At 43.8% G+C, this 26,451-nt stretch overlaps 1 protein-coding gene across 2 annotated transcripts in view; it reads right to left on the bottom strand.

Annotated features, from left to right (window-relative positions):
- grm8a (glutamate receptor, metabotropic 8a) overlaps positions 1-26,451 on the bottom strand; it is a gene marked incomplete at both ends in the record, with an annotated part of 1,167,224 nt that overhangs the window by 49,388 nt on the left and 1,091,385 nt on the right. For both annotated transcript variants that reach the window (XM_083656991.1, XM_083656990.1), the window contains 4 exons: positions 2,765-3,131; positions 5,006-5,427; positions 11,539-11,685; positions 18,927-19,066. In XM_083656991.1, the coding sequence (XP_083513117.1) occupies positions 2,765-3,131; positions 5,006-5,427; positions 11,539-11,685; positions 18,927-19,066 (1,076 nt within the window). The remainder of the gene's footprint in view (positions 1-2,764; positions 3,132-5,005; positions 5,428-11,538; positions 11,686-18,926; positions 19,067-26,451) is intronic.

Here is a 26,451-nt window from a genome sequence, read left to right as displayed (position 1 = left end):
GATGAGTCAGATCTGGCCCAAGTATCACTATCCAACTAATTTCACTCACCACTGAAATATCCATGAGGATAACTAAATGGTTGCAATCAATCACGTATTTCTCAGCCTGGGCTATTTTTTATCCAAAATCCGAGTGATCAGCAGTTGTGGACATCTGCTGATTAACAAACTGTTTATTCGTGGAGGTGGGACTACGAGGAGATGAATTGCGGGGGAATCCTGCAATTGTCTCACTTGCATATCGTGTTGCCAGATTGTTTTGAAAGAGAGAAAATACACTGCGAGGATTCGCACTTCCCGGATCAATAGCTCATAAACGAAGCGTGTACTGCACACACGACGCCTCCCCATCTTAGTAAGGTAGACAACGAGCTACAACCTCATTTTCACCTAAATGAACGATCCTCCGAGCTGGACAAATAACATTGGTCTCTATGTGCTGCGGGCGGTGAGGCAAGTGCTTAGGGACCGTCAGACTTGACGCCAACGTTTTAAATAAAAAACAAGTTTCTACCATAATCCTATCGTATACTGTACGGTAGGCTATGTATTATCCGTGTCTCATAGCCTGTTTGTGTGTGCAGGAGCATTGGCAAACAAACGTACAGGCTGGTGACACTTGTAAATTTTGAGGGGACCCTCAATGATTCTTCCAGATTCAGTTTTGAATTAAATTAGCTATCATTTTTAATAAAACTGTCCCGACTCCATGGATGTTATACTGGTATAAAAATAACAAGGGGTCCATGTTTTGAAACAGTAGGCTATATTACTCCAACCTACAGCAGAATATTTCAGCAAATAGTTAGCGTAGCGGTAGAATAGCCGGCCTGTAAGTTGTAGATCCCGAGTTCAAATCCCACACGGGGTGGTATTATATTTTTTGAAAATGTAGCATAAAATTGTTAATCTGGACATAATTATAGCTTTATGTATAAAGTTGCTGAATATACACTGTGTACATAGCAGAATAACTGAACATGCCCATTCATGGTAACGGTCATATTTCGACGTCAGCTTGACGTTCCCGCGTAGACGTCTAAATCATCCCCAAATCACCCTGTGATCTGGCCTAGTCCTGAACGTCACTGGAACACGTCATCACAATGTTATCATGACGTAATTTTGCTTGCTGGGAAACATCAACATAAAAAAAAAAAAAAGACTTTTGCATACTAGTGCAACTTGAGAAGAGGCTAATACGAACAATAGTGCAATCAGAATGGACTGGCAAAAAAAAAAAAAAAAAAACGAACGAACCGAACCGAACCGGTAAAACCGGAAATCGACCCATGCCTAGCGTGCGTGCATGTGTGTGTGTTTGTGTGTGTGTATTCAAGGTAGGTAGGGGTATGTAAACGCTGCTACTACACAATTCAAAGACAAAAATGCCTGGTGAATCATTCAATGCATGCCTGCATGCCTACACACATACATACGCAAATATGCATAACAAAACCATATTGAAATAATTATTATGTTAACCCTGTACGTGTATGTATAAGCTGCACACAGAAAAAGAAAGATATCTAAAGTTACAAACAACATACATCATACAATCATTAACTATGGTAGGAGCAGTAATAAACCTAAAAGCCTGGACAAAACCATGCATCCAGTTAGCAGAAAATCCTCAATAGAGACGGCCATCAGCAGGCTTTGGACTCTCAGCCATATAGCTACAATGTAAAACATGCCTATCTATCTCAGTATGCCACGACTGAAGTACAGCATCTCCTCTCATCTCCAAAGATGTTCTCAGAGAGAGGGAGAGAACACATAATAATGCTGAAAACTGGCTCATAGTTGAGTCGTGCAGAAGCATCCCAGCCCCATGTTGGTGAGTTGTCACATTATACAAGCTAGCTCACACACAAACATGTCATCATGCACAATCACACCCTTCATCTTAACCCTGCGCCCCCTCTGGACTGCCATCATCCACAAAACACTGCAGGGAGGTCGACAAAACACACAGACACACACACGCACGCAAGCACAGAGAGACACACGCACGCACGCACAGACAGACAGACAGACAGACAGACAGACAGACAGACAGACACACACACACACACACACACACACACACACACACACACACACACACACACACACACACACACACACACACACACACACACACACACACACACACACACACACACACACACACACACACACACACACACACACACACACACACACACACACACACACACACACACACACACACACACACACACACACACACACACACACACACACACACACACACACACACACACACACACACACACACACACACACACACACACACACACACACACACACACAATACTCCCTGCAGGCTGTAATGTCCCAAAGAAAATTGCTCTAAATGGCAGCCAGGTCATATACAGGGTAATCCAATGGATAGACACTCGTCCGCTTTGCAGACTGGGAAATCCTGAAAATGGGAACGAATGTGAGGCTGTTGATAGAGGTTATATTGATGGCACGCACGCACGCACGCACACGTACACACACACACACACACACACACAAAATAAACTCATCCTCTCTGTATACGATGTCCTAAAAGTAAATGCCAGCCACATGATACAGGTTGTATACATGGCAACACACACACACACACACACACACACACACACACACACACACACACACACACACACACACACACACACACACACACACACACACACACACACACACACACACACACACACACACACTCTCTCTCTCTCTCTCTCTCTCTCACCTTCTCTGCAGACTGCGACGTCCCAAAGAAGATGGGTATGAAGGCCAGCCAGATGATGCAGGTGGTGTACATGGTGAAGCCGATGGGCTTGGCCTCATTGAAGGTTTCGGGCACGCCGCGCGTCTTGATGGCGTACACCGTGCACGTCACCATCAGCAGGATGGAGTAGCCCAGGGAGCAGATGAGCGACAGGTCCGAGATGTCGCACTTGAGGACGCCGCGTGCTGCCGAGGGGTCCTGGGTCCGCTGCTCGCCGTAGTCCACCACGGTGTGGGGCGGGTCCACCGCGAACCACACGAACACCCCCAGCAGCTGGACCGAGATGAGGGAGAAGGTGATGATGAGCTGGGAGGCGGGGGCGATGAACCTGGGAGGAGAGAGATGTGAGGATGGAGTCCTGAGCTCGGCACTAACACAGGAAGAGTGAGGGGTTCCCACTTCCGTCCCACTGGGGTCACCCATGCTGGAACGCTGTGAGGCGAATGTGCTGTTGGGTGACTCACCCATGCTGGAACGCTGTGAGGTGAATGTGCTGTTGGGTGACTCCTAAGGCCTATGTCCACCGGCTGCATTACGGCTCCGTGCAGCTGCCTGAGCAGACCCACACCAATGTACTGTAATCGCTCAGATGCATACGGGATCCGACAAAAATAGAACACGTGCATATTTTTTCCGTACTGCATGTATTGCCCATCTATTAACGTGGGGGAGAGTCGGTTCCAGCAGTTTGACCGGATCCGCACGGAGCCGTACTGCATCTGGTGTACATTGGCTTTTTTGATTTAAATTGGATGGATCACATGGTCGTCTGTAGCAGTCATTCCAAAGCATTTTCATATCAAGGACCCATAATTTAGTACACATTAGGGCCACAGACCCCATTTGATGAGATTTGGTATGTTAGACCCAAATCTGAGATCTGTTTATATTGTCCGATATGGTTTTGTTCAGAATTCCCTGCATAGCTGCAGCATAGTTAGAGAGAGTACAGTGAGACTATGATCAAAATAGTCACTCTTCTACATTCTGTAATGATGTTAACTTCTTGAAAAATAAAATACCGTAATGGTGACTTTTAACCATTCATCAATTTGCTGTGGACCACCTGATCCCAGACCATGTTGACAACCGCTGCTCTAAAGGATGGGAACGTTTTGGAGATAGAAGATTTGCATTTGACAGCAGCGATATGTTCTGTTACACAAATACCCTCCATGTTAGATTCAGATTAGGTGATGACAAGATCTGAGGCAGGAGAGATAAGCCTGGGAGGGGAAGGATTACTGTAGTGAGGAACAGTTAAAGTGTTGTATGGAGCTCAGGGAAGAGGTGACTGCCTGGAACGGCGGACAGATAAACCCAAGGGGGGTGAGATAATACCCAGAAACAATAGTACTATTCTGGCTCGTACCCTGAGGTGAAGCAACATGCTGCTCCTCCAAGCCCGCGGGGCTAAGCTCTGCACCATCATACTTTCTGTGCAGCTTAACCTCCGCCTGTGGATCGCACCACCCAACTACCTGAGGGCACAACACACTGGACTCTTTCAAAACAGCCCTAAAATCCACTGTCTACGGAAAGCCCACAACTGCTTTCACCTCCATTGTGTCACTTTGATTATTTATTTTCTGCTTATTTGCCCTTTTTTCCTCTTGTGCTTTACTTGCCTTTGATTTGTCTTTTCCTGTAGCATTTTGGTATTTGCTTTTATTGAGGTGTCTTATTATTAAGAATAATAGCAATAGTAATAACGCAGCTGCAGAAAGTGGCAAACTGGGACACATGAGAGAAACTTGGAGAATCATAATACTTATGAGTAATAGCTATATGATAATACTAACGCCCACTTAAAGGTGTGTTGATGGCCATAAAGGATGCAGGGAGATTAACCTGAGTACTATCAGATCCTGCCTTTACATTTGCACACTGTTTGCATGGTACAATAGTCTGTGAGTTCACCACTCTCATAAATAATGCATGAAGAAATAATAATGAATAATGATTGCAAGCAGCCTATTAAGAAAGAGATCAAAGTAAGTCTTTGCATGCACGTGTGCACACACACACACACACACACACACACACACACACACACACACACACACACACACACACACACACACACACACACACACACACACACACACACACACACACACACACACACACACACACACACACACACACACACACACACACACACACACACAGGAGAGAGAGAGAAACCACTGCTCTTTTCACCTGGGAGCGGTCACTGACTTCTTGCCCTGTTCGAAGATGCGGTGTATCCTGTTGGTCTTGGTGAGCAGGGCGGCGTAGCTGAAGCACATCCCCAAGCCCAAGAAGATCCTCCTGAAGGAGCAGACACCCACGTCCGGTGCCGCGATCATCAGGAAGGTGATGGCGTAACACAGGAAGATGCCTGTCAGCAGCACGTAGCTCATCTCACGGCCCGACGCCCGCACGATGGGCGTGTCGTTGTACCGCACAAAAGTGACCATGACGAAGGAGGTGGCAATGATCCCCAGCATGGAGATGAAGACGGGGATGACGGCCCAGGGGGAGTGCCACTCCAGCTTGATGATGGGGATGGGAACGCAGCCGGTGCGGTTGGTGTCGGGACGCATCTCGTACGGACAAAGCTCGCAGGTGAACTCTGAGGCCTGGAGGAGAGACAGGAGACTTGATTTTCAAAAAAAGTTTCAAAATATGCATATTGACCACATCCATTAAGCCTTGTAATCAGATATAAAGGTATTTCTTTATTTCTTTATTTTTGATCAGACCAAATGAATGGCTCAAAAGGTAAAATTAACAATTTACTCAATTATTTCTCTCAACCATTTTGTATGATAGATTTTTGACAGGAAACCGTTTAGCCAGAGCCAATCTGAGCGGGAGCTACATGGGTCGATGTCATTTTTCTCTCTCACAAATTCAAAGAAACATACATGTATTAGTGATATCAAGGCACATTTTGAGTCAATGAGAGCTGCCCATTTTCTTGATTAGTGCTTCTGATGGGCCTTGAAATATCTCAGGAGGCATACCAACTATAACTGAGGTGTTTGCTAACTAGCTCTTGCTCCATTGATTGTGCTAATAGACAACAGCCTCACTGCAAAAAGCATTTGATCAAATTCGATTTCTGATTCACTTGGCTTTACAATTGGTAGCTGTGCATATAAGGGATTTAGCTGTTGTTTGGTTTGCTTCACTGCTTATCCAGAGCAATTCTTTGCAAAGTTCCACAGCACTGTACAGATGCACGGTGGGGGTGGCAGTCGGCAGAAAGACAGCATGATGATGGGAAAGTCTGGCTGGAGGAAGTTTTCCGTCCTCAACAACGTCTCACACCAAAGTAAAACACTGAACCCCAAACTGTTGTACTGCATGTAGCCCTCACATATGTGTGAATAGCCCACATGTAATTCTCCCTCACTTTGCATCGAAAAACCGAAAACCTTGCGACGCATCTACCCACCTGCAGCCCCCAAGGTGTAAAACACTTTGGTGCCAACAAACACAAGACACTTCTTCCTCTTCCAGGAAGCTGCTGCAGCAGAGTGCCTGCACTGTGTACACAAACAGCCCTGCTGGAAGGATTTTAGCATTCCTCCACTCTGGGCTACTAAATAAAACACATTCCTCCACTCTGGGCTACTAAATAAAACACATTCCTTCACTCTGGGCTACTAAATAAAACACATTCCTCCACTCTGGGCTACTAAATAAAACACATTCCTTCACTCTGGGCTACTAGATGAAACACATTCTTTCACTCTGGGCTACTAGATAAAACACATTCCTTCACTCTGGGCTACTAGATAAAACACATTCCTCCACTCTGGGCTACTAGATAAAACACATTCCTTCACTCTGGGCTACTAGATAAAACACATTCCTTCACTCTGGGCTACTAGATAAAACACATTCCTTCACTCTGGGCTACTAGATAAAACACATTCCTTCACTCTGGGCTACTAGATAAAACACATTCCTCCACTCTGGGCTACTAGATAAAACACATTCCTTCACTCTGGGCTACTAGATAAAACACATTCCTTCACTCTGGGCTACTAGATAAAACACATTCCTTCACTCTGGGCTACTAGATAAAACACATTCCTTCACTCTGGGCTACTAGATAAAACACATTCCTTCACTCTGGGCTACTAGATAAAACACATTCCTCCACTCTGGGCTACTAGATAAAACACATTCCTTCACTCTGGGCTACTAGATAAAACACATTCCTTCACTCTGGGCTACTAGATAAAACACATTCCTTCACTCTGGGCTACTAGATAAAACACATTCCTTCACTCTGGGCTACTAGATAAAACACAAAAGACGGGATTGCTTCATTTTCTCATCCTCCCCGCAGTGCTGCTTTTTCCCCTCCACAACTTTTTATTCATCAGTCATTCATGTGCCTGCCTCATAGACATAAAGCCTACCTACATGAAGTGACCCTTTCCCCAAAATACTGATGGTTCTGTGCTATTGGTAGACTATTGTATCTGATGCCTGCCAGTGTGCTAGGAGCAGAATTTGAGGCGCATCAATTGAGGTGCGTAAATTAATGCTTTATCTGCATTGGGGCTTGAGAAAGAGCATTGAGCAACGCTGCTGCTGATTATGAGGTGTAGTGTATGTAGGTTAAACATTTGATCTTGGCTCTCAATGTGTCTGTGGCTGCGTCATGGCCTATATGGTGCTGAAATGAGTGTGTGTGCTTACAGTGCTTTGTGCGTGCGTGCGTGCGTGTGTGTGTGTGTGTGTGTGTGTGTGTGTGTGTCGCTGTTAATCTCCTATAGTGGTGAAATCATGGATGTCTGGCTGAAATGTGTGCGTTTGACAAGTCATTGCAGCAGGGGGGGCTTGTGTTGGGGGCGCAAACATGCAGAAACTGGCAGAAGCATAAATCGGCGCCTATGTATTCACATATCTATTTGTTTCATGTTCCCCTATTGTCATCAGTGTTAATTTTTATTCATACATTCTACATAGGATGTTCTCCTGTTGAAACTGTCTGCTGCGTATGTTTGTATATAACATTGTGTTCTTCGGCAACTTGCCTGATCAATTGAAATTGAAAAGAAACAGATTTGCCATGGCCACAGGCACAATTCTCATTAATCTTTGCCAAAGGACAGACTGTGTTCTCCCCCTGCAGCATATTGTTCAGTGACTGTTAATTCATGTCCACATTACACAGCTGTGCTGCTCAGAGCCCACATCTAGAGTGTCAACAGATCATACATTTTATATAGTGCAGATATATCGGCAAAATGAAGCTATCTGATAAAAAAATATAACCTGTTGTTATGGATACTCAAGGTTCATTATTTATTTCTAGCTTAAAGATGGGAGAGTTATTCTTGCTTAATTAGAACTAAAGATGACGGGCACTTAATTGTTGTCTTCTCCATTCACTCTTCTTCCAAAAGCAAAAATTAACATGGAGGATGAATTTTTAATAATCTGTGTGAACAGATCCTTATAACTTGCCTGAAATGATCTAGATTTGCTTCAACATATTGGTGTGAATACAGAATATAAAGACAGAATAGATAGAACATAGAATGAAACTGACACCTTAAATTAGAGAATTGATGCACTTAAAGTTGTGACGCTATTCGCTGCTGTACCAGCGAAGTAGAGGCTGGCTCCTCTTACTCTCACATACAGTAGCAGGAAAAAAGCTACAAGCTCCGTTATCTTTACACCCATCCACCAAAAGTACCAAGCTGGCCTGCCAGCTTTATGGCACAATCTAAATCTTGCTACAGGCTAGCAACCACCATAGTGTTAGCTTTAGATGCAAGCTGCAATCAGCTCAACAACTGGCCAACAGATTTCAAAGCTGATGGGCTTCCTGGAAAGAGCGTGACTTGAAATGTTTAACAGGTGAAACCTTTGGTCACTCACACTGGCGTTTTGAGCCCGGTGAAGTGGGTACAACAGCAGGTAGTGGGCTTAGCTAACATAGCTATCAGCTAGCTAGCTATTTAACATACAAGTGATGTGTTGTTGCTGCCCTCTGTAATGCATCATCTGTAGATTCATTCCGATGCCTACATCATTTCAGAATGTAAATGTTCATAAATAATGCATTGAACATTCCAAGATTATTTGTGTAACAAAGGTGAATTAAGTTTTAGATGGATTTCGCTGTATGCAACATGTGAATTGTGTGAATTGTGTGTGTGTGTGTGTGTGTGTGTGTGTGTGTGTGTGTGTGTGTGTGTGTGTGTGTGTGTGTGTGTGTGTGTGTGTGTGTGTGTGTGTGTGTGTGGAATCAGCTTTGGGTGAAGAAAAAGGGGAGAAAAGAAAAAGAAAAGCTGGGTCTTGCCATGTGATATTTGGTATTCACTGTGATCCAAAACCATGAGCACACATATGATATGGGTCTCTGCAGGGGGCATCAAACCCCTGCACTGTTAATTATCTTCTATACCCACTGAGCTGGATCACACAGCATGGCACACTATGCAAGACTCTCTGGCACAATTTCACATGCATCTTAATTGGCTGTTGTGGGAATAATAATAATAATAATTGATTGGATTTATATAGCGCCTTTCTACACACCCAAAGCGCTTCACATATCAGGGGAGGGAGGGGGAGGGAACTCAACTCATCCACCGATGTGTAGCACCCCCCTGGGTGATGCACGGCAGCCAGTTTGCGCCAGAACGCCAGAATGCTCACCACACATCAGCTATCACGGTGGAGAGTGGAGGACTGAATGTGCCAATTAAGTAATGAGGGATGATTAGGTGGCCATGATTGAAGGAAGGCCTGTTTGGGAATTTAGCCAGCGCACCGGTGTTACACCCCTACTCTTGTGAAGAGTGCAGATGGGATCTTTAATGACCACAGAGAGTCAGGGCCTCGCTTTAATGTCTCATCCAAAGGACGGTGCTCACTTACAGAACAGAGTCCCTGTCTCTGCCCTGGGGCATTGGGAAGATTATTCATCAGATCAGATTATTCATCAGACCATTCAGACCAGAGGGGAAGAGCACCTCCTACTGGTCCTCCAACACCACTTCCAGCACCAGTCTCCCATCCAAGGAGTATCCTAGGCCAGACCTGCTTAGCTTCCCAAGGAAAGCCAGTAATGTAATGCAGGAGCCACTGGTGCTGACAAGCATTAATGGCTTGAATTTCTTTCTTTTTTCAAGATTACTTTTCGAATTGGATACTTTATTGGACACTTTACAAAAGAGAGAGACTGGAAAGATGGGAGAAAGAGGTGGAATGACACTGAACAAAGCTCCCAATCCCAAACCTAGGGCATCGTGGATACATGGTACATATAGGCTATCAGTCTTAAAGGAGGACTTACCCCCTAGATATGTATCAGAATAGTGATTTGAAAATACCTATGGAAAAAACCAAGAAATGACATATGCTCTTGTCTATACTATACTCTTTGGCTGTCCTCAGCTCAAGAATTTTTTTCGGGAATCGACGCCATTACAGTTTGCCCACTGCCTCGAAAATAATTTATTTGAGAGCTGCAATATCTTTATAAATATCAACAACTAGCCAACGCTGGTGGCCTGTAGCGTTGCTTAAAATGGTTGAAAGTTATATCAATTTGGTAATTCAGTGGCGAACTAGAAATTTAATTATTTTTCTGCATGTATGTGTATGTAGCGTGTATCTATCGCTAAAAGAGCATATTGACGCGAGGCTCGTTACCGCAGCACACCGCACAATAGGACAAACCCCCCGCTCTGGGGTAACACAATGCGAGATTTCTCCACGTCATTCCCTCGTCTAACTAGCGATAAACCGCGCCATGAAATCCGTTTTTGCGTTTTGGGGCTTTTCATGATTCTTGTTAAAAGTTACAGCACCTCTGATTTTTCCTCTCAGGGCGCAGGCAGCGCAGGGCAGAGGTGCAGAGCTCTTCTCCTCCTCAGTCAGCCCATTCAGTCTGTCCAAACTCAATACCGATATACTCTCAGTAGGAGATGCAGGGAAATATATTATAGTAGCCGATGTGTTTAGAGAAGCTTTGTCACGTTGTCACGTCGTAGCATAGCGTTATATTTTACATGTGCGCTAAACTGCGATGAGATTTGTTTGCGGAAATGTCAGACTGTTCCCATGCAAAAGCCCCCGCCTCGGCCATGACTGAGAGGCTCAGAGCACTGCTGCGTGCTGCTGCGCGCGCCCCCGGAGCTTGGGGCTCCGTGCATGTGCATGAGAGCAGACTGACTCTCCCGCTTGACTGGCCGGGAGAAAGTGCTTATGATTGATGATATGATGGCCATGTCGTTCCTTTTATGATTATAGTGGCGTTTATTGATAGTATTGTGTTACATAGGAGTTGGTAGGAAAATAACAGGCGATTGTAATCAATTTACAGGTGATTAACTGGTCAAGTGACATCATGGGAATAGGCTTGGAGTTGTGAGGAGCCGAAAGGGTACAGGGGGAGTAGGGGAGTAACTATCTTGAAATCCCATAGTCTTTGGGGACAACCTGACGTCAGGTTGTACCAAATCTCCCATTCATTTGAGGGCAAAAAAAAAAGCAGTGTTCCACCCTTAAAGGGCGCTTATGCCAGGTATGCTGCTGAAAAATGATACAAATGGTAAAATGGCAACAGTTTGGTCACAAATGTGGAAGTTTTGACCAGCATTCTTCACACATCACCCCCAAAGTCATATATATTGGTTAAAAGCTGAAAAAAAGTGTTTTGGAGGTAAGTTCTCCTTTAAAGTTAAGATTTGAAAGTAAAAGAGCTGTACCTGATAGTGGTATCCCTCACAGCGCTCGCAGTGCCAGCAACACGGCACACCCTTGACGACTTTCTTCCTTTCGCCCTTCCGGCATGGGATGCTGCACACTGAGGGCGGGAGAGATGGGTCACCTGTCCTCCAACGCATGGCCTCAACCTGGAGGAGAGGAGAGGAGAGGAGAGCAGAGCAGAGCAGAGCAGAGGGGAGGGGAGGGGAGGGGAGGGGAAGGGAGGGGAGGGGAGGGGAAGAGGAGAGATGAAGAGAGAACATATTGTCACGGTCACATCGCTCAAGGATTTGTAATGGTGGCTGTCAATCAAAAGTCTGTCAATCACACTGACCAGAGGAGGCTCTAGTCCTGTGACCAGGATGCCCGACCAAGCCAGAGGTAAGTCGGGGGATCGATCCTGCAACCCTCGTGTGCTGGGGTCTGTGTTATTTTTCAACTCTAAACAACTTTGTTGACATGGCAAAATATAAATTCAGATCTTCTAAACAGGGATATTGTGGAGCAGACATCTGCTGCAGTTCATATTACTGGGTATTAACGGTCCTCTGACACTGGGCTTCCTCAGTACCTGCAGAAACTCTGTCTGCAGGGCAACTTGGAGAGCAATTAGCACAAGCAGCTCCTCTGAACGTTTCCCTCAATGCTGCCAGGCACAAACCCAACACCAGCTAATCTGGAAGCAGCAATCAGAACATAATCAGATCTCGCACAAATAGGCCATCTGTATTTCCTTCTGTACATGCCTGTGTGTGTGTGTGTGTGTGTGTGTGTGTGTGTGTGTGTGTGTGTGTGTGTATGTGTGTGTGCATGTGTGTTTGTACGTACGCATATGTTTTGTGCACATTTTGTTTCCTTGTTTCCTGTATGCAATTGTGTGTGCGCGCACGCATGCATGCATGCGTGCATGTGTGCGTGTCTGTGTGTGTGGATTTTAATTTGTCTTAATGTGTCTATGTAATAATGTGTCATTATGCTGAGTCCCTGAGGTTCATCCCTTGCCTTGGGTGCTGAGTAAAATGGAGCATCTCTGTTTTAAATGGGAGCACAACGTAGCAGACACACACACACTCACACACACACACACACACACACACACACACACACACACACACACACACACACACACACAGTCACACACAATCCAGTTAGCAGGGAAACGCACCAGGGACTCATACACATACACACTCACTCACATAGAAACACACACACACACACACACACACACACACACTTTCCTCATTTAGAGACCAATATTGGGTTGCTGTTTACAACTTCTTAGCACTGCAAATAATTTTGTCAGGGGGAAAAAACAATTGCCTTCCCTAATGATGGAAAAAGTTTACAGTGTGCGTGTGTGTGTGGTGTGTGTGTGTGTGTGTGTGTGTGTGTGTGTGTGTGTGTGTGTGTGTGTGTGTGTGTGTGTGTGTGTGTGTGTGTGCACGTGTGTGCTTGTTTGTGTGTACGTGCATGCGTGCTTGCACAATTTAGTATTGTTTGAAACTTTCTCAGTGTTTTGGTTAGGTGGTGTTTTTTTTGTTATTTACTCAACATTTTTATCTTATTTAGTCATAGCCTTACAGATCAGTCCTTGCAGAATCTTTACACATAAACACACCTTGTTTTGCTAACAAATAACCATGAATTATGCACTCTCCAAAACAATTTCGGCATGGTCATGAACCTTTCTTCCTTTTAATTAATTGACAAAAAGTAGCTCCAATTGGATTTTGCTTTAATTATAACAAACACTGAGACCACGCGCATGTGTGTGTGTGTGTGTGTGTGTGTGTGTGTGTGTGTGTGTGTGTGTGTGTGTGTGTGTGTGTGTGTGTGTGTGTGTGTGTGTGTGCGTGTGTGTGTGCGTGTGTGTTTGCATTACAAGCCTGTCAGTAAAGAAAGCTGATTGAAATGCTCAGCTCCTCCCAGCACGGCAGATTTATTTCAAGAACAAAAACAACAACAATTGTCGACTTCACTTTTACTTACAGCTTTCAATAAGTGTAATCCCTCAATGCATAATGCTCTTATGGTACGAGTGGAGGGAACAAACAATCTTTCAATCCTAAGTCAAAACAACCCAGAAACTCAACATCCCATGACTTGGTTTGTAATAGGCTTGGTGCACAGAGCCTGCCCCCCTTGGTATTGGCAAACATTCAAACAGGATCAGGATTGTTGGCAATGCAACAGATTTTTCAGAATTGATTTTTCAAACTTAATGTCCTTGGAGCGTTTGGGCTTCAGGACATTGATTTCTTTTCTCAGTAAAGACCCAAAATGGGTCGCAGGCCTTCTACTGTCGGGTTCCCATGTGACAAGTATCAATATGTTTCCATTATAGCCAATGAGAATGAGAAGACAGTGTTGAATGTGAACCCTGGACTTAACAACTGCATCAATTTAATGAATAATTGATGAGGTCATTTCTAAAACACAATCAATCAACTTTGGGGGAAGAAAGTGATCATTAACTGAAGTTCATAATTTAACATCGCTACCACACAGAATAAAAGTGTCAGCTTCTTAATGACCAAAGACTTCAATGACACGCCGCACATTAACTCATTGAGTGCCAGCCACTTTTGGAGAACGGACGCTCCCAGTGCCAGAGTTTCAGAGCATTTTCAGTGATATCTCGAGGCCCACAGAATATTGTGTGATATTACTATGTAAACACCGAACACGCACAAAGAACGAGGAGACTCATCATCATCAGCAAAAAAAAGTTTATTGATACCATTTTCCGTTCTTTAGTTATGAGCCGGAGAAGATAGGTTGTTTTCAGCAAAAACATACGTTTCAAATTAGAAGCTGAGATATTCAGCCTTTTGTGAAATGAAGCATTTCAACACATTCACTGACTTTGAAGCTAATATTTTCTGATGTAGTGACGTGGTGTAGTTGTGTGGTGCCCTGCGTGCCCCACCCCCCTCTCCCCCCTCAGCTGCAAACTCCTCCCCACACAGCCTCACGCACCCAGGTCTATTTTCGGAGCGCTCCGTTTTTGTGCGCCGGCTCCCAGCGCGACACGGAAAAGCCAAACCGGACTGCTGAGAATGGTTTGGCCCTTCGGCGTCGGGTGCTGCTTTTCTGGCGGCTAATCGTGTGGAGAAACTAGACAGAGACAGAGGGGCTCAGTTGGGGGTGCGGATTGACTGCTGTTCGCAGCCAACGTCAGCTCCAGCCAGAGCAATCTATATGGCTCTGGCTGCAGCATGAGCGGTTTCTCTTTCATCACGGGGCTTTTTCCTGCTGTTTTCCTGACCTTTCTCTAATCTGGAGAGCACTGTCGCCACCTAATGAGTCCGTAAAATAGGTTATACACCTTCAATAGCTACAATATTTGTACAGGAGATGCCTGAGGCTTTGATCCACGTCCCACCGTCAAAAAACGCATTTGACACCGATCGACGTCATTGGCACTGAACGTTACTATTTACTTTGACGCTGATTGACGTCATTGGCACTCAATGAGTTAAGAGTCAAAGTCGTATTATTAAAGTCTTGCCTTCACTCTGTCTGAGCCTCCAACCCCAAAAGGGATTGTTGAACAAAGCAGATCTATGTGTTCATTTGTGATCTGTCACCATGCACACTCCTGTGTGTGTTCTGTCACCATGCACACTCCTGTGTGTGTTCTGTCACCATGCACACTCCTGTGTGTGTTCTGTCACCATGCACACTCCTGTGTGTGTTCTGTCACCATGCACACTCCTGTGTGTGTTCTGTCACCATGCACACTCCTGTGTGTGATCTGTCACCATGCACACTCCTGTGTGTGTTCTGTCACCATGCACACTCCTGTGTGTGATCTGTCACCATGCACACTCCTGTGTGTGTTCTGTCACCATGCACACTCCTGTGTGTGATCTGTCACCATTCACACTCCTGTGTGTGTTCTGTCACCATGCACACTCCTGTGTGTGTTCTGTCACCATGCACACTCCTGTGTGTGATCTGTCACCATGCACACTCCTGTGTGTGTGTCTGAAGTGTGTTGCTGCAGTCTCTCTCTGAGTCAATCACCCGGCCGGGCCGTCCATCAGGCTGTGGGCATTACGTGTCTATTAGTCTCCTCATCTGTCATCTGCTCTTTCTAATGAAGTCCTGGCTGGATTTATAACACCAAGCACTCCACAGCGCCTGAGGAGTGTGTGTGTGTGTGTGTGTGTGTGTGTGTGTGTGTGTGTGTGTGTGTGTGTGTGTGTGACAGAGAGAGATAATGTGTTTTGCTTGTGTGTGGAATTGTGTTTGTGTGATTTAATGTGTCTGTATGTGATGTGCTGAAGTTAGGGAGTCTTTCATGTGAGTGTGTGTATGTGTGATGTCGTGCGGCTGTGGCACGCGTGTGTGTCTGCAGTCTGCACAATATCTATCACTCTGAATTGAAAACAAAGACTTCCGCGTCTTTGCTCGTGAAATCCGCAATTTCAGATGAAATGTGCTTGTGAACAAGAGCAATAATTCAAACAAATCCAGTCCAATAAGTTGGGATATTCCATAGAAGACGGCCGCTCAAAACGACTCCATCCTGCCTAGGCATGCATAATGCTTCAGAAGCTGCAATGATCCACTGAAGTCCAAATACACCTACACAATAAATGATAGTAAAGGAAATGTTGCTTTATAACCCACAACTCCGTGAGGGAAGGACCATATTGTTGGAGTGGGAGTCAAACTTACAACAAATTATGTACACATTATTTCTGCCTACGGTACTTGAAAGGAGCTTGGATTTTTGTTTCTGTTTTTGCTTGAATGACAAGCAGGGTGGGAATTACATGGAGGCCATGGAGGCTATGGAGGCTATGGCCTCCGTTGCCCCTCCCTTTGGCCGTGATGCCCTCAGATCCCTAAGGCCACCTTGGCAGTGCCCTGCTACCAGCCTGCTACTGTCAGTTGCTTTAAAAGTGTCAGTGGTCTCAGTTTAATGTAGCCTGCCCTATTTAACAAATTTACCACGAGAGGAAGGGGGTTGTGGCCACATTTACCACTGGTACAGGGTTGTGACACGAGGCAAAGCCGAGTGCTATAAACCCTGTACCAGTGGTAAATGGGGCCACAACCCCCGACCTCGAGTGGTAAATTTGTTTTCTACAACAGCTACCAAATAATATAAAAAATACACAATTGTAACATCCAATTCATTTATTTACAATCATTACTGGTTTCAGAATACATTTATCCTTCCACCACAGAATATAGTTCCATACACAAGATCAATGATTGCACTAAACATTTAGTTGCCTTTGAGCCAAAAAACAACTAACCTATTCCTTAACGGGATTCACAGTTATTGATACATTGCCTGTAAAAGTACAGTTATTTAAACAGTTATCTAAAGCAGCCCGTTTTGGTGGTGGTGTGTTGATATCTGGTGACGGCAGAGGGCGTTTGTTTGTTTGACAGTCCCAGGTTCGGGGTCCGGGCGCTAGTCCGACCTCCCGCTAGTCCGAACTCGTGACAACTCAAGCTCAGCCAGTTCTCTCTCCCCAATTTCACCATGTCGTTCTTTGTTCACTTCACCTTCATCTTCATCTAACCACTGCTCAAAACTCAATCCACCCAGTAAATCAAACGTTACTACGAAATCGGACATTTCCTTGTTAGAGATCGGCCATTTCCTTGTTAGAGATTTGTCGACTGACAGGCTAACAGTGGGCGGAGTCAGCACAGGGAGCAGAGTCAGCATCAGGGAGCGGAGTGATACTGCGGTTGGAGCCGAACTGTAGATTGTTGGCCTATTTACCACTGTTGCTAGCCAATCAGAATCCAGTATTCACTCATGCTGTTGTAGAAGGCTCATTTTAACACACGGCATACAGACACACAAAAGGAGATCACTTCCGTGACAGCGTGTGGCTGGTATTGTTTTCACCCGTGTGTGTGTGTGTGTGTGTGTGTGTGTGTGTGTGTGTGTGTGTGTGTGTGTGTGTGTGCGTGTGCGTGTGCGTGTGGGTGTGTGGGTGTGTGGGTGTGTATGTGTGTGTCATCATGGCAAAATGTGGTCCTGGAGACACCTATTGTAGCAGGAACTACCACAGTAGCTATTTTGAGTATTTTGCCAGCTGTTTATGTCTGTCTGTGGACAGATTTTGTACGCGTGTCACAAGATGCAGTCACAAAACTTGATAGGGGTTAGTTGAGATGACAATGAAGGTTGAGTTCAAAGATGGGTGTGATCAAGGCAAGGGGCAGAAGTAGGTGTGTAGGAAGCTTGTTATTATGGATCCCACTACATTTCTTGGAAGACCTGCCCTACTCCGCCTCATTGGTTGGGTTGGTTAGGTTTAGGCATGAGGAAAGAGATTTGTTAAGGTTAGGGTAAGAATAAGCTAATTAGGTTTAGTTGATTTGAGACTTACCGGTAATAAACATACATTCAAGACATGCATCTTAAAAAACATCAAGGATAACACAATAAAGTCAAAGCCTTGTTTCCATTGTGTATCTCAACAGATAATATAAAAAATAAACTGTATAAACATCAACAAGCACAAATTGAATAAATAACATTGCTAATAAAATACCTCATCGGGGTGTGTGTCGACATAGCGCCTGTCAGCGTCTTCCTGGTATGGAGCGCTTTTTATGAGGAGAAACAGATGATAACACCTGCTGCTAGCTTACCAGCTGTGCTATAACCACCAGGTTAAAGTAACGTTAGCACTTCTATCAGTAACGTTACTAACAATACATTGTTGTAGTAGAACAAGCAAGGCTTACCAGATGGCAGATATTTACAACTAGTTTCACAAAGTTGAGAATTGTTGCAGGTGAGTTTCAGAGAAGTTTCAAGTGCGTTGCAGAAGGATTTACAGCATGCAATTAATTTGCAACTTGGTTTCACCTAAGTTTCACACAGCTAAAGTTGCGTGAAAGTTTCCCTGTGCAAAGTCAGCCTTAGAGTTGAAGCCTTTACAGCCAGGCTCTCTCATTAGAACCATGTTAGTGAATCACTGTCTCATCATTAATTCATAATTGCTGTCAGTACTTGTCACAATGCTTTGATTCCTCTGATCACTTTCAATTGGATTTTTTCATTGGTCTGATTTCATTCTCTTGGTTGTTTTGTTTGATTTCCTTGTGTGCACTGCACTTGCTGATTGTACTTGTTCGTCAAAAACCCTTTAGATTAATTGAATTTGATAATGATCTGAATTAAATAGGGTCATCCTCTCTCAGATTTATGTTGAATTCATTAATATTGCTGCTACGAGACGTGCCCATATGTATGTGTGCACAAGCATGTGCATGTGTGTGTGTGTGTGTGTGTGTGTGTGTGTGTGTGTGTGTGTGTGAGTGTGTGTGTGTGTGTGTGTGTGTGTGTGTGTGTGCGTGCGTGCGTGTGTTTGCGTGCATGCATGTTTGCGTGTGTGAAACTCACTTTCAGGTGTAGTTTGTTGGTCCAGGAGCCGATCACTCTGTACTCGGCAATAGTTTTGTTGGTGATCTGGTACTGGAAGATATCATATCTTCCAGGAGCATCTCCATTCTCATTGAAAACCACCGGAGTACCAGCACTTCCTGCAACAAAGACGGAAGAAGTTAGAGAGAGGGTCAAACTGTTCATTTGGAACATGTTGATTTGCATTCAAGTGTCTCTATTTGTATTGAACAGTGCTCGACCCCTGAGCAGAAAAGAATTGAGAAAAATAATGAGAAAGTCTTCCTGTTTGTTTGACATGATACAGAAAGAAGTATCCTACTGAGAAGCAATGAAATAGATGCATTTCTTGGAAAAGAAACATACACAACACTGAACCAGGGACACTGACCCCCTCAGAAATAAATTACCCCCCCCCCCTCATTGAAAGAGATGATGCTACATGTCAAGAAAAGTGACAAAATAGTTTTCAGTTCCTTTTAGCAACTTCAAAAAAGAGTCAGGATACATTCTATATGCTTCACAATGGCAAATAATAATGATAATACTCTTTATTTACAGCAATAATCTAAAAGCAGCCCGAGGCAAAAGTGCCTCATACAGAAAGGCATATAATTCTGAATAGTAACATAATGTAAATAATGGAGACAGAAGTAGGCAACACATTCAAGAGAAGACAGGTTAAAAAAATGAAGGAATCCATAAATAAATAATATTTGATTAAACAACATAAGAAAAAACAGATTGAATGAAAGATTAAAAGTGGCCAAGGTGAATGATAATTACATTAAAGGGAGTCTATAAAAGTTGGTTTTATAAAGCGATTTACTGTAAAAGATGATACTGAATAGAAATGAATCGGTATGACAATTTCAAATCACGATTGTATAGTGACCAACATTATCACGGTTATCAGGATTGCGGTATTGTTAAACTATGGTAAAAATACTGATACAGTCACTGAAATCATTTCACCAAGTTTAATATTAAAACTCAGACCCAAAAAGTACTGATACTGTACACTCACTGAAATCATTTCAACAAGATTTATATTGAACACTCACACCCAGACGCAGGCTTGTGTGTGTGTGCGCATGTGTGTGTGTCTGTGTCTGTGTGTGTTGAGGTGTGTGGTGTGCTGGAGTGTGCACATGCATGCATGGTAAGTTTACATGACTAAGAGTCGGTGTTCTCGCCTCCAATAAAGCTTAACACAAACCTTTTATCCTTCTGCCTTTTTGTCTTACTCGCCTTCTTTCTTTTATGTAGCAATGCAATCATATCAATGTGCTGAATAAAATATAAAGGAACAAAATAGAAATCCAATTACAATGTACATCTGAAGAATAACGCATTGCATTATGGGAATTCCACTGGTAGGCTGTTAGTCGTAGGTATGGTGGGATGCTGCTATATGTTAGGAGGATATACGTTAAGAATAATAATCCCCTTGGGCCTCAGAAAGAGAGAGAGAGAGAACGGGCGAAGGGGAAAATGAAAAGCAACTGAGAAAAATGAAAAGAAAAAGAGTGTGAGAGAGATAGAGCAAGTGGGAGAGGGAGAGAACTAGAGACAGAGAGACCAAATCAAGACAGACAGAAAGTTACAGAGAGAGAGAGAGAGAGAGAGAGAGAGAATTTGAATTGAACTGAAGAGGGATGTCGAGGTAGAGATCCCCCTCTTTTCACAGCAACCAGAGGTAATGAGGGATCAAGGTAGAGAATGGGTGAAAGAGAGGAAGAGAGAGAGAGAATGAGTGAGAGACATAGAGATATAGAGAGGGAGACAGAATCGATAGAGAAATAGAGGTCTCCATCTCTCATTGTTACCAGTTATAAATGGGGTCCATTTCTGTGGGAAACGGTACAGCTCCAACAGTACCCATTATCCCTACCACTTTAATCTTCCTGCTCACACACACACACACACACACACACACACACGCAGTCACACACACACACACACACACACATATACGCACACACACACACGCAGTCACACACACACACACACACACACACACACACACACACACATATACGCACACACACACACACACACACACACATACACGTAGACACGCACGCACACACACGGGCGCGCTTATATAACTGCACTGAAGGACATGCATTCCATATCGCCCAACTCTAACTTGACTTGAAACCTGTAGCCCCATCGCATTCTTACTCTCTTTCTTCTTCTGTTCATCTCCAAATAGTCTTCAAATATATATAAAAAAGTAGGATCGTCAGGTAAATTCTGCGTACATATTATGATGTCCCCCAAAAAGGCAACTTTTAAATGGGTGCAATTCATTTAAAAGTTGCCTTTTTTAGGCTGTCTTCCACCACCAAATCATGTTTTTTGTTTAATGTTTATCATGGATGATATTGACAATATAAAAATAAATGTAAGTATTATTATTTATGTAGCACCTTTCAAAACATAGAGTTACAAAGTGCTTCACAAAATTAAAAGCATAGAAAACACAAGAGGAGACAGAACACTAAAACAACACGACAATACACAAATAAAATATATAGTAAGAGTATAACAATTTAAAAATTAGCAAAAGGCCAGAGAAAATAAATATGTTTATATATGAGACTTTTTGAAAGTTATGACGGATTTTGCCTCACTGAAGCTTACATGTGTGTATTTATGAACACTAAATACACGCATGCATGGTCATGTCACTGGTTTGGGGTTTTGTGTATTTTTGTTAACAGCAGGAAAGAGAAGGCTGCTTGCACTATTCCTTGGTGTCAGAGGGGGCAGTGCAGTCAAACAGTCAGGGTAAACTCTAATCCACATCATGTGCCCTTCTCTAAAAGCTGAACTTTACTCAATTGATGAAAGCGATCTGAAGAGGAGACAGGCACAGCCAGGAGCCAATCTGCATGTAGCCTCCATAGCAACAGGGAGTTAGCAGGCAGCAGTGATCTTTTCCTCTCATTCTCATTCTCTCCCTCTCTGTTTCTCTGTCTGTCTGTCTGTCTGTCTGTCTGTCTGTCTGTTTCTCTGTCTGTCTGTCTGTCTGTCTGTCTGTCTCTTTATGTCATCAGGCTGTTCTCATTCACTGTTCGTATACTTACACCTACAAAAAGTGATGCGCTACAATTTCAACAACCAGCTGGGGGTGATATACTTAACAGTGGGGTGGCGGACTGACGTATACATTTTTATTGGATGCCGGGAATCGAATCCAGCGTAACGTTTTTCTTAACCAAACCCTGACCAAGCTGTTTGATTTGCCGAAACATAACTGTAACAATCAACCGTTGGGTTGGTTCAATGTTTTCAAATGGCTACGCGGGCAAGATTCCCAGTCTCCCCACTGCGTGGCCTCGCCCGCCCTGCAGCTCACATACGCAGCTCAGCTGCTGCATGGCCTCGCCTGCCCTATTGGCGCACGCAAAATGTCTCCCTCTCTCTCCCTCAGTGTCTCCCACTCTCTCTCCCGCTCCCTCAGTCTCTCTCTCTCTCGTGTGCGTGTGTGTGTGTGTGTCACTGATGACTGATGACATCATCAGTGATGTCACAATGATGTCACAATACCTATGTAGGACATCACTGATGATACTGATGACATCATCAGTGACATCATCACTGAACTATTGACCTCATCCTTAGGGCAATCAGCCTTAGGGCTATTATGGCAATTAATCTGCCCTAATTAAAAAAAATCTGGCTCTGTCAATTCACCCGCACGGGTGCTCTTTACACTTCCTGAAAGTTTCAGCCCAATCGCACGTAAAACGGCATAGCTGTGGCTGGACAAAATTCTTGAAACAAACAGACAGACAGACAGACAAACAGAGTCCACATTGCCAAATTTATATTTATAATAATAAATAATTAATTTATATCCATAATATATAGATAGATTGTACGAAGAGTTTCATGAGAATACGTTGTCAGTCACTTCCTCAATGCATGCATCTCTCCACTTCTCTGTTCCTCTCTCAATCCATCTCTCCAGCTCCCTCCTCCAAGGCTCCCCTCAATCCCCCTGCATCCACCTCCTCTCTCCTTCCCTCTACCTCCATCTCTCTCTCCTCCCCTCTCAGCCTTCCTCTCTCTCTCCTTCCCTCTACCTCCATCTCTCTCTCTCTCCTCCCCTCTCAGCCTTCCTCTCTCTCTCTCCTTCCCTCTACCTCCATCTCTCTCTCTCCTCCCCTCTCAGCCTTCCTCTCTCTCTCTCTCCTTCCCTCTACCTCCATCTCTCTCTCTCTCTCCTTCCCTCTCCCTCCATCTCTCTCTCTCTCCTCCCCTCTCAGCCTTCCTCTCCCTGGCTCCATATCCACCAATCTCTCCACACCTTCTGTGCTAAACGAGGGAACATGAAACACAAATCGGCTTTTCTCCTTACCTCATCTCACGAGAATGCATCAAGGCAGAGGAAATACTCCTGCCCATCAGCTTGGTGTTAATATACGCCTGCTTCCCCTCGTCTTTCTCATCCCTCTCTCCTCTCTTCCTCTCTCATCCCTTTCTCCACTACATTATCAAAGGTTTCTTTTGTTTTTTTGTCTCTTTCCCTACATCCCAAAGGTAGCATGCTACCATTCGCTAACTTCTAAACTTCCTGTCCTCTTTACTTCCCTCCTTCCCTTCTCGCTTCCTTCATGTAGGCTACAGTATAGCTCTCTCACCTCTTCCCACTTACTCCTTACTTCCATATAGGAAGGAAATAGGGAAGGAGGAAATATTTTTACATGGATGATTGGTTCAGCTTGAGGGAGGGAAAGGTCAAAAGCTGCCTCTCCCCCTCTCTTCCATCTGATATCTCTTTCCCTCAAGCTGAAATAACCCATCATGCATGTACACATATTCATTTCATTTATGGAGCAGTGGCACAAAGGGTTTTACAGGATAGAATGGAAGATTATTGCCCAAAGTTGTCAGATTTGCCATCGCCATGAAGGCATTTAGTCTAGCAGCAAGTCCTCAAAAAAGGCTTTAGTTTTTGAGATACCCCTACCCGAGGTAGAACAAATGACAACAATGATTTTTCTTATCTTTAGGGTCTCCCATTAATGAAATTGATTGTTGTCAAAAAAAAAATTGGGGGAAAAGATGTTTTTTTGGCTGTTCTTTAGAACTACCCCAATCCCTGAAAAAGAGCCAAATTAGGCCAGTCCGAATAGGGGAAAGGTGACAAAAAAGCCAATAACTTGAGAATGCTCACTCTTTTCCTCATCAGATTTGCTGAGGTATGAACCAGGTAGCTGCCCTACATCACCAAATAGTCAGAAAATGATTTACCTAAAAAGATAATGAATTATAGTCCTGTAAATATAGCTTTAGTTTAGGCGGAAATTGTACTTTGTGGTGATAGGAACATAGGACTCCATCACTTTTCTCTCATTTATCAGAAAAACTGAAATCCCTGAAAAATATACCATTACTGAATTGTCTAGGGTGCTATTGAACACTGACCAGTAGTTGTATGGAGATATCTGGTACAGTTCTATTGCAAATGAGATTTCTTTAGACATAGGCCTACTACCTCTTCACTGAAACAGTCAAATGATTGTATGTTATTCTGAATGGGGAATAAGTGGCATAAAAGCCTATAACTTGGGAATGCTCACTCAGTTGTATTGCAAATGAGATTTCTTTAGACATAGGCCTACTACCTCTTCTCTGAAACAGTCAAATTAGGTCACTGGCATAATAGTCTATAAGTTAAGAATGCTCACTCTGATGGTCATCATATTTGGAGAGGGAAATACCAGGTGGCTGAACTACATCACCAAATAGTCAGAATGTGAATAACCCAATAAAATAAAGATTATCTAAATTACAAACCGCCTGGAGCGGCTGTAGCTCAGGAGGTAGAGCGGGTCGTCCACTAATCGTTTTGGATCAAAGAGGTCGGTGGTTCAATTCCCACCTCCTCCAGTCTGCATGTCGAAGTGTCCTTGGTCAAGATACTGAGCCGCCATCGGTGCATGAATAGGTGAATGTACCTACTGATTGTAAAGCGCTTTAAATAAAAGCGCTATATAAATGCAAGCCATTTACCATTACCATAAAACAGAAATAACAAGCTGTAAATATTGGAAGTTTGATTGAAACTGGAACATTAATCCAAGTATAATAGTAATCATAATACATAATACACAATCACAAAAACAGACTAGAAAAACGGACTAGAAAACAAAATAACCAGGGCAAAAATAAAACAGAACAGAGAAATAAAAAGTGGCTGCTTATTTGTCCAGGTATATGGACACTTTTTTCACAGCCAAAGTCCAAATATCCAAATATGAAATACAGTATCAGGCCTTTGTTGAACGTATTATGACCCTACCAGATTATAGTGCCAGTGTTTGGGAGTCTGGGGCACATTCACAACCTTATACTCCATGGACTGCAATTGTAAGGATTGCAAAATACTGATGCAAACAAAACTGTCTAAATATTGTTCAGTCTGGAGGCAGCCTGTCTATCTGGAGACGATCATGTTTAATATACTGCATCCTTAGTATCATTGTCCATTTGTCAGATTAAGCTATCACAATGTTACATTCTTTCCTCTTCTGTGTATCATATTGTAAGCTTTTTCCGAAGTATTTGGATCTTTCATTGTTGCTGCGCATAAGATGTTGGAAGGCCAACAGAGAAGCACTGGCACTTTCCACTCTCTCCACAGTTTGGATCTTTGCAATACAAGTGAGTACTGTCTCTCACTTCTGTAGGTGCTGGGGGGTTTCCTAAATAGGACTGGTTGGCTCCATCTCTGGCAATCCATCCCTTGACGATAGGACTCCATAACAGGGGTTTGGGCATGTGACTGTGAAACCATATCAGTGTCTGATACATTGCTCTTGCTGTCTACCAGCATGTCATGCACTCACTGGCTGTGACACAACAAGTAGTTTGTACAGAATTGGAAAGACAACAGCGTTCACCAAACTCAAGACCCATCTCAGTGAGCTCAAAGATCTGGCCCATTTTGGACTCTGCCAGCTTGGAAGAGTCTTTGCCAGTCGCAAGAGAATTTGCACTTCTGCTTTACGGAAAAAAGAAAAAGGAAAATGGACTGATGTGCACAAACTTGTATGAACCGAGGTTCATAATTGCATCAACAACATATGCAGCCTCTGCAAATTTGCCACCAACAGAGGATGCATTTGCACAACATGTGCAAAGAGCAATGTATCAGACAGCGATATGGTGTCACAGTCACATGCCCAAACCAATGTTATGGAGTCCTATCGGCAAGGGATGGATTGTCAGAGATGGAGCCATTAAACCAGTCCTATTTAGGAAACCCCCAGCACCTACAGAAGTGAGAGACATTACTTACTTGTATTGCAAAGATCCAAACTGTTGAGAGTGGAAAGTGCCAGTGCCTCTCTGTTGGCCTCCCCTGTACGGAGTTCTGCACCTGCTGTGCAGAATGTCAAAATGTGTCCCCAAACATCTGAGGAACCTGACATTTGACATTCTAGTATCTATATACTTGACCTCTCACTGAAACACATCTTATGGACGCGCAGCAACAATGAAACAT

Source organism: Poromitra crassiceps, assembly GCF_964638095.1.
Source record: "Poromitra crassiceps genome assembly, chromosome: 2".
In the NCBI taxonomy this organism is placed as follows: domain Eukaryota; kingdom Metazoa; phylum Chordata; class Actinopteri; order Beryciformes; family Melamphaidae; genus Poromitra; species Poromitra crassiceps.
This window is presented reverse-complemented; position numbering and strand designations above follow the sequence as displayed.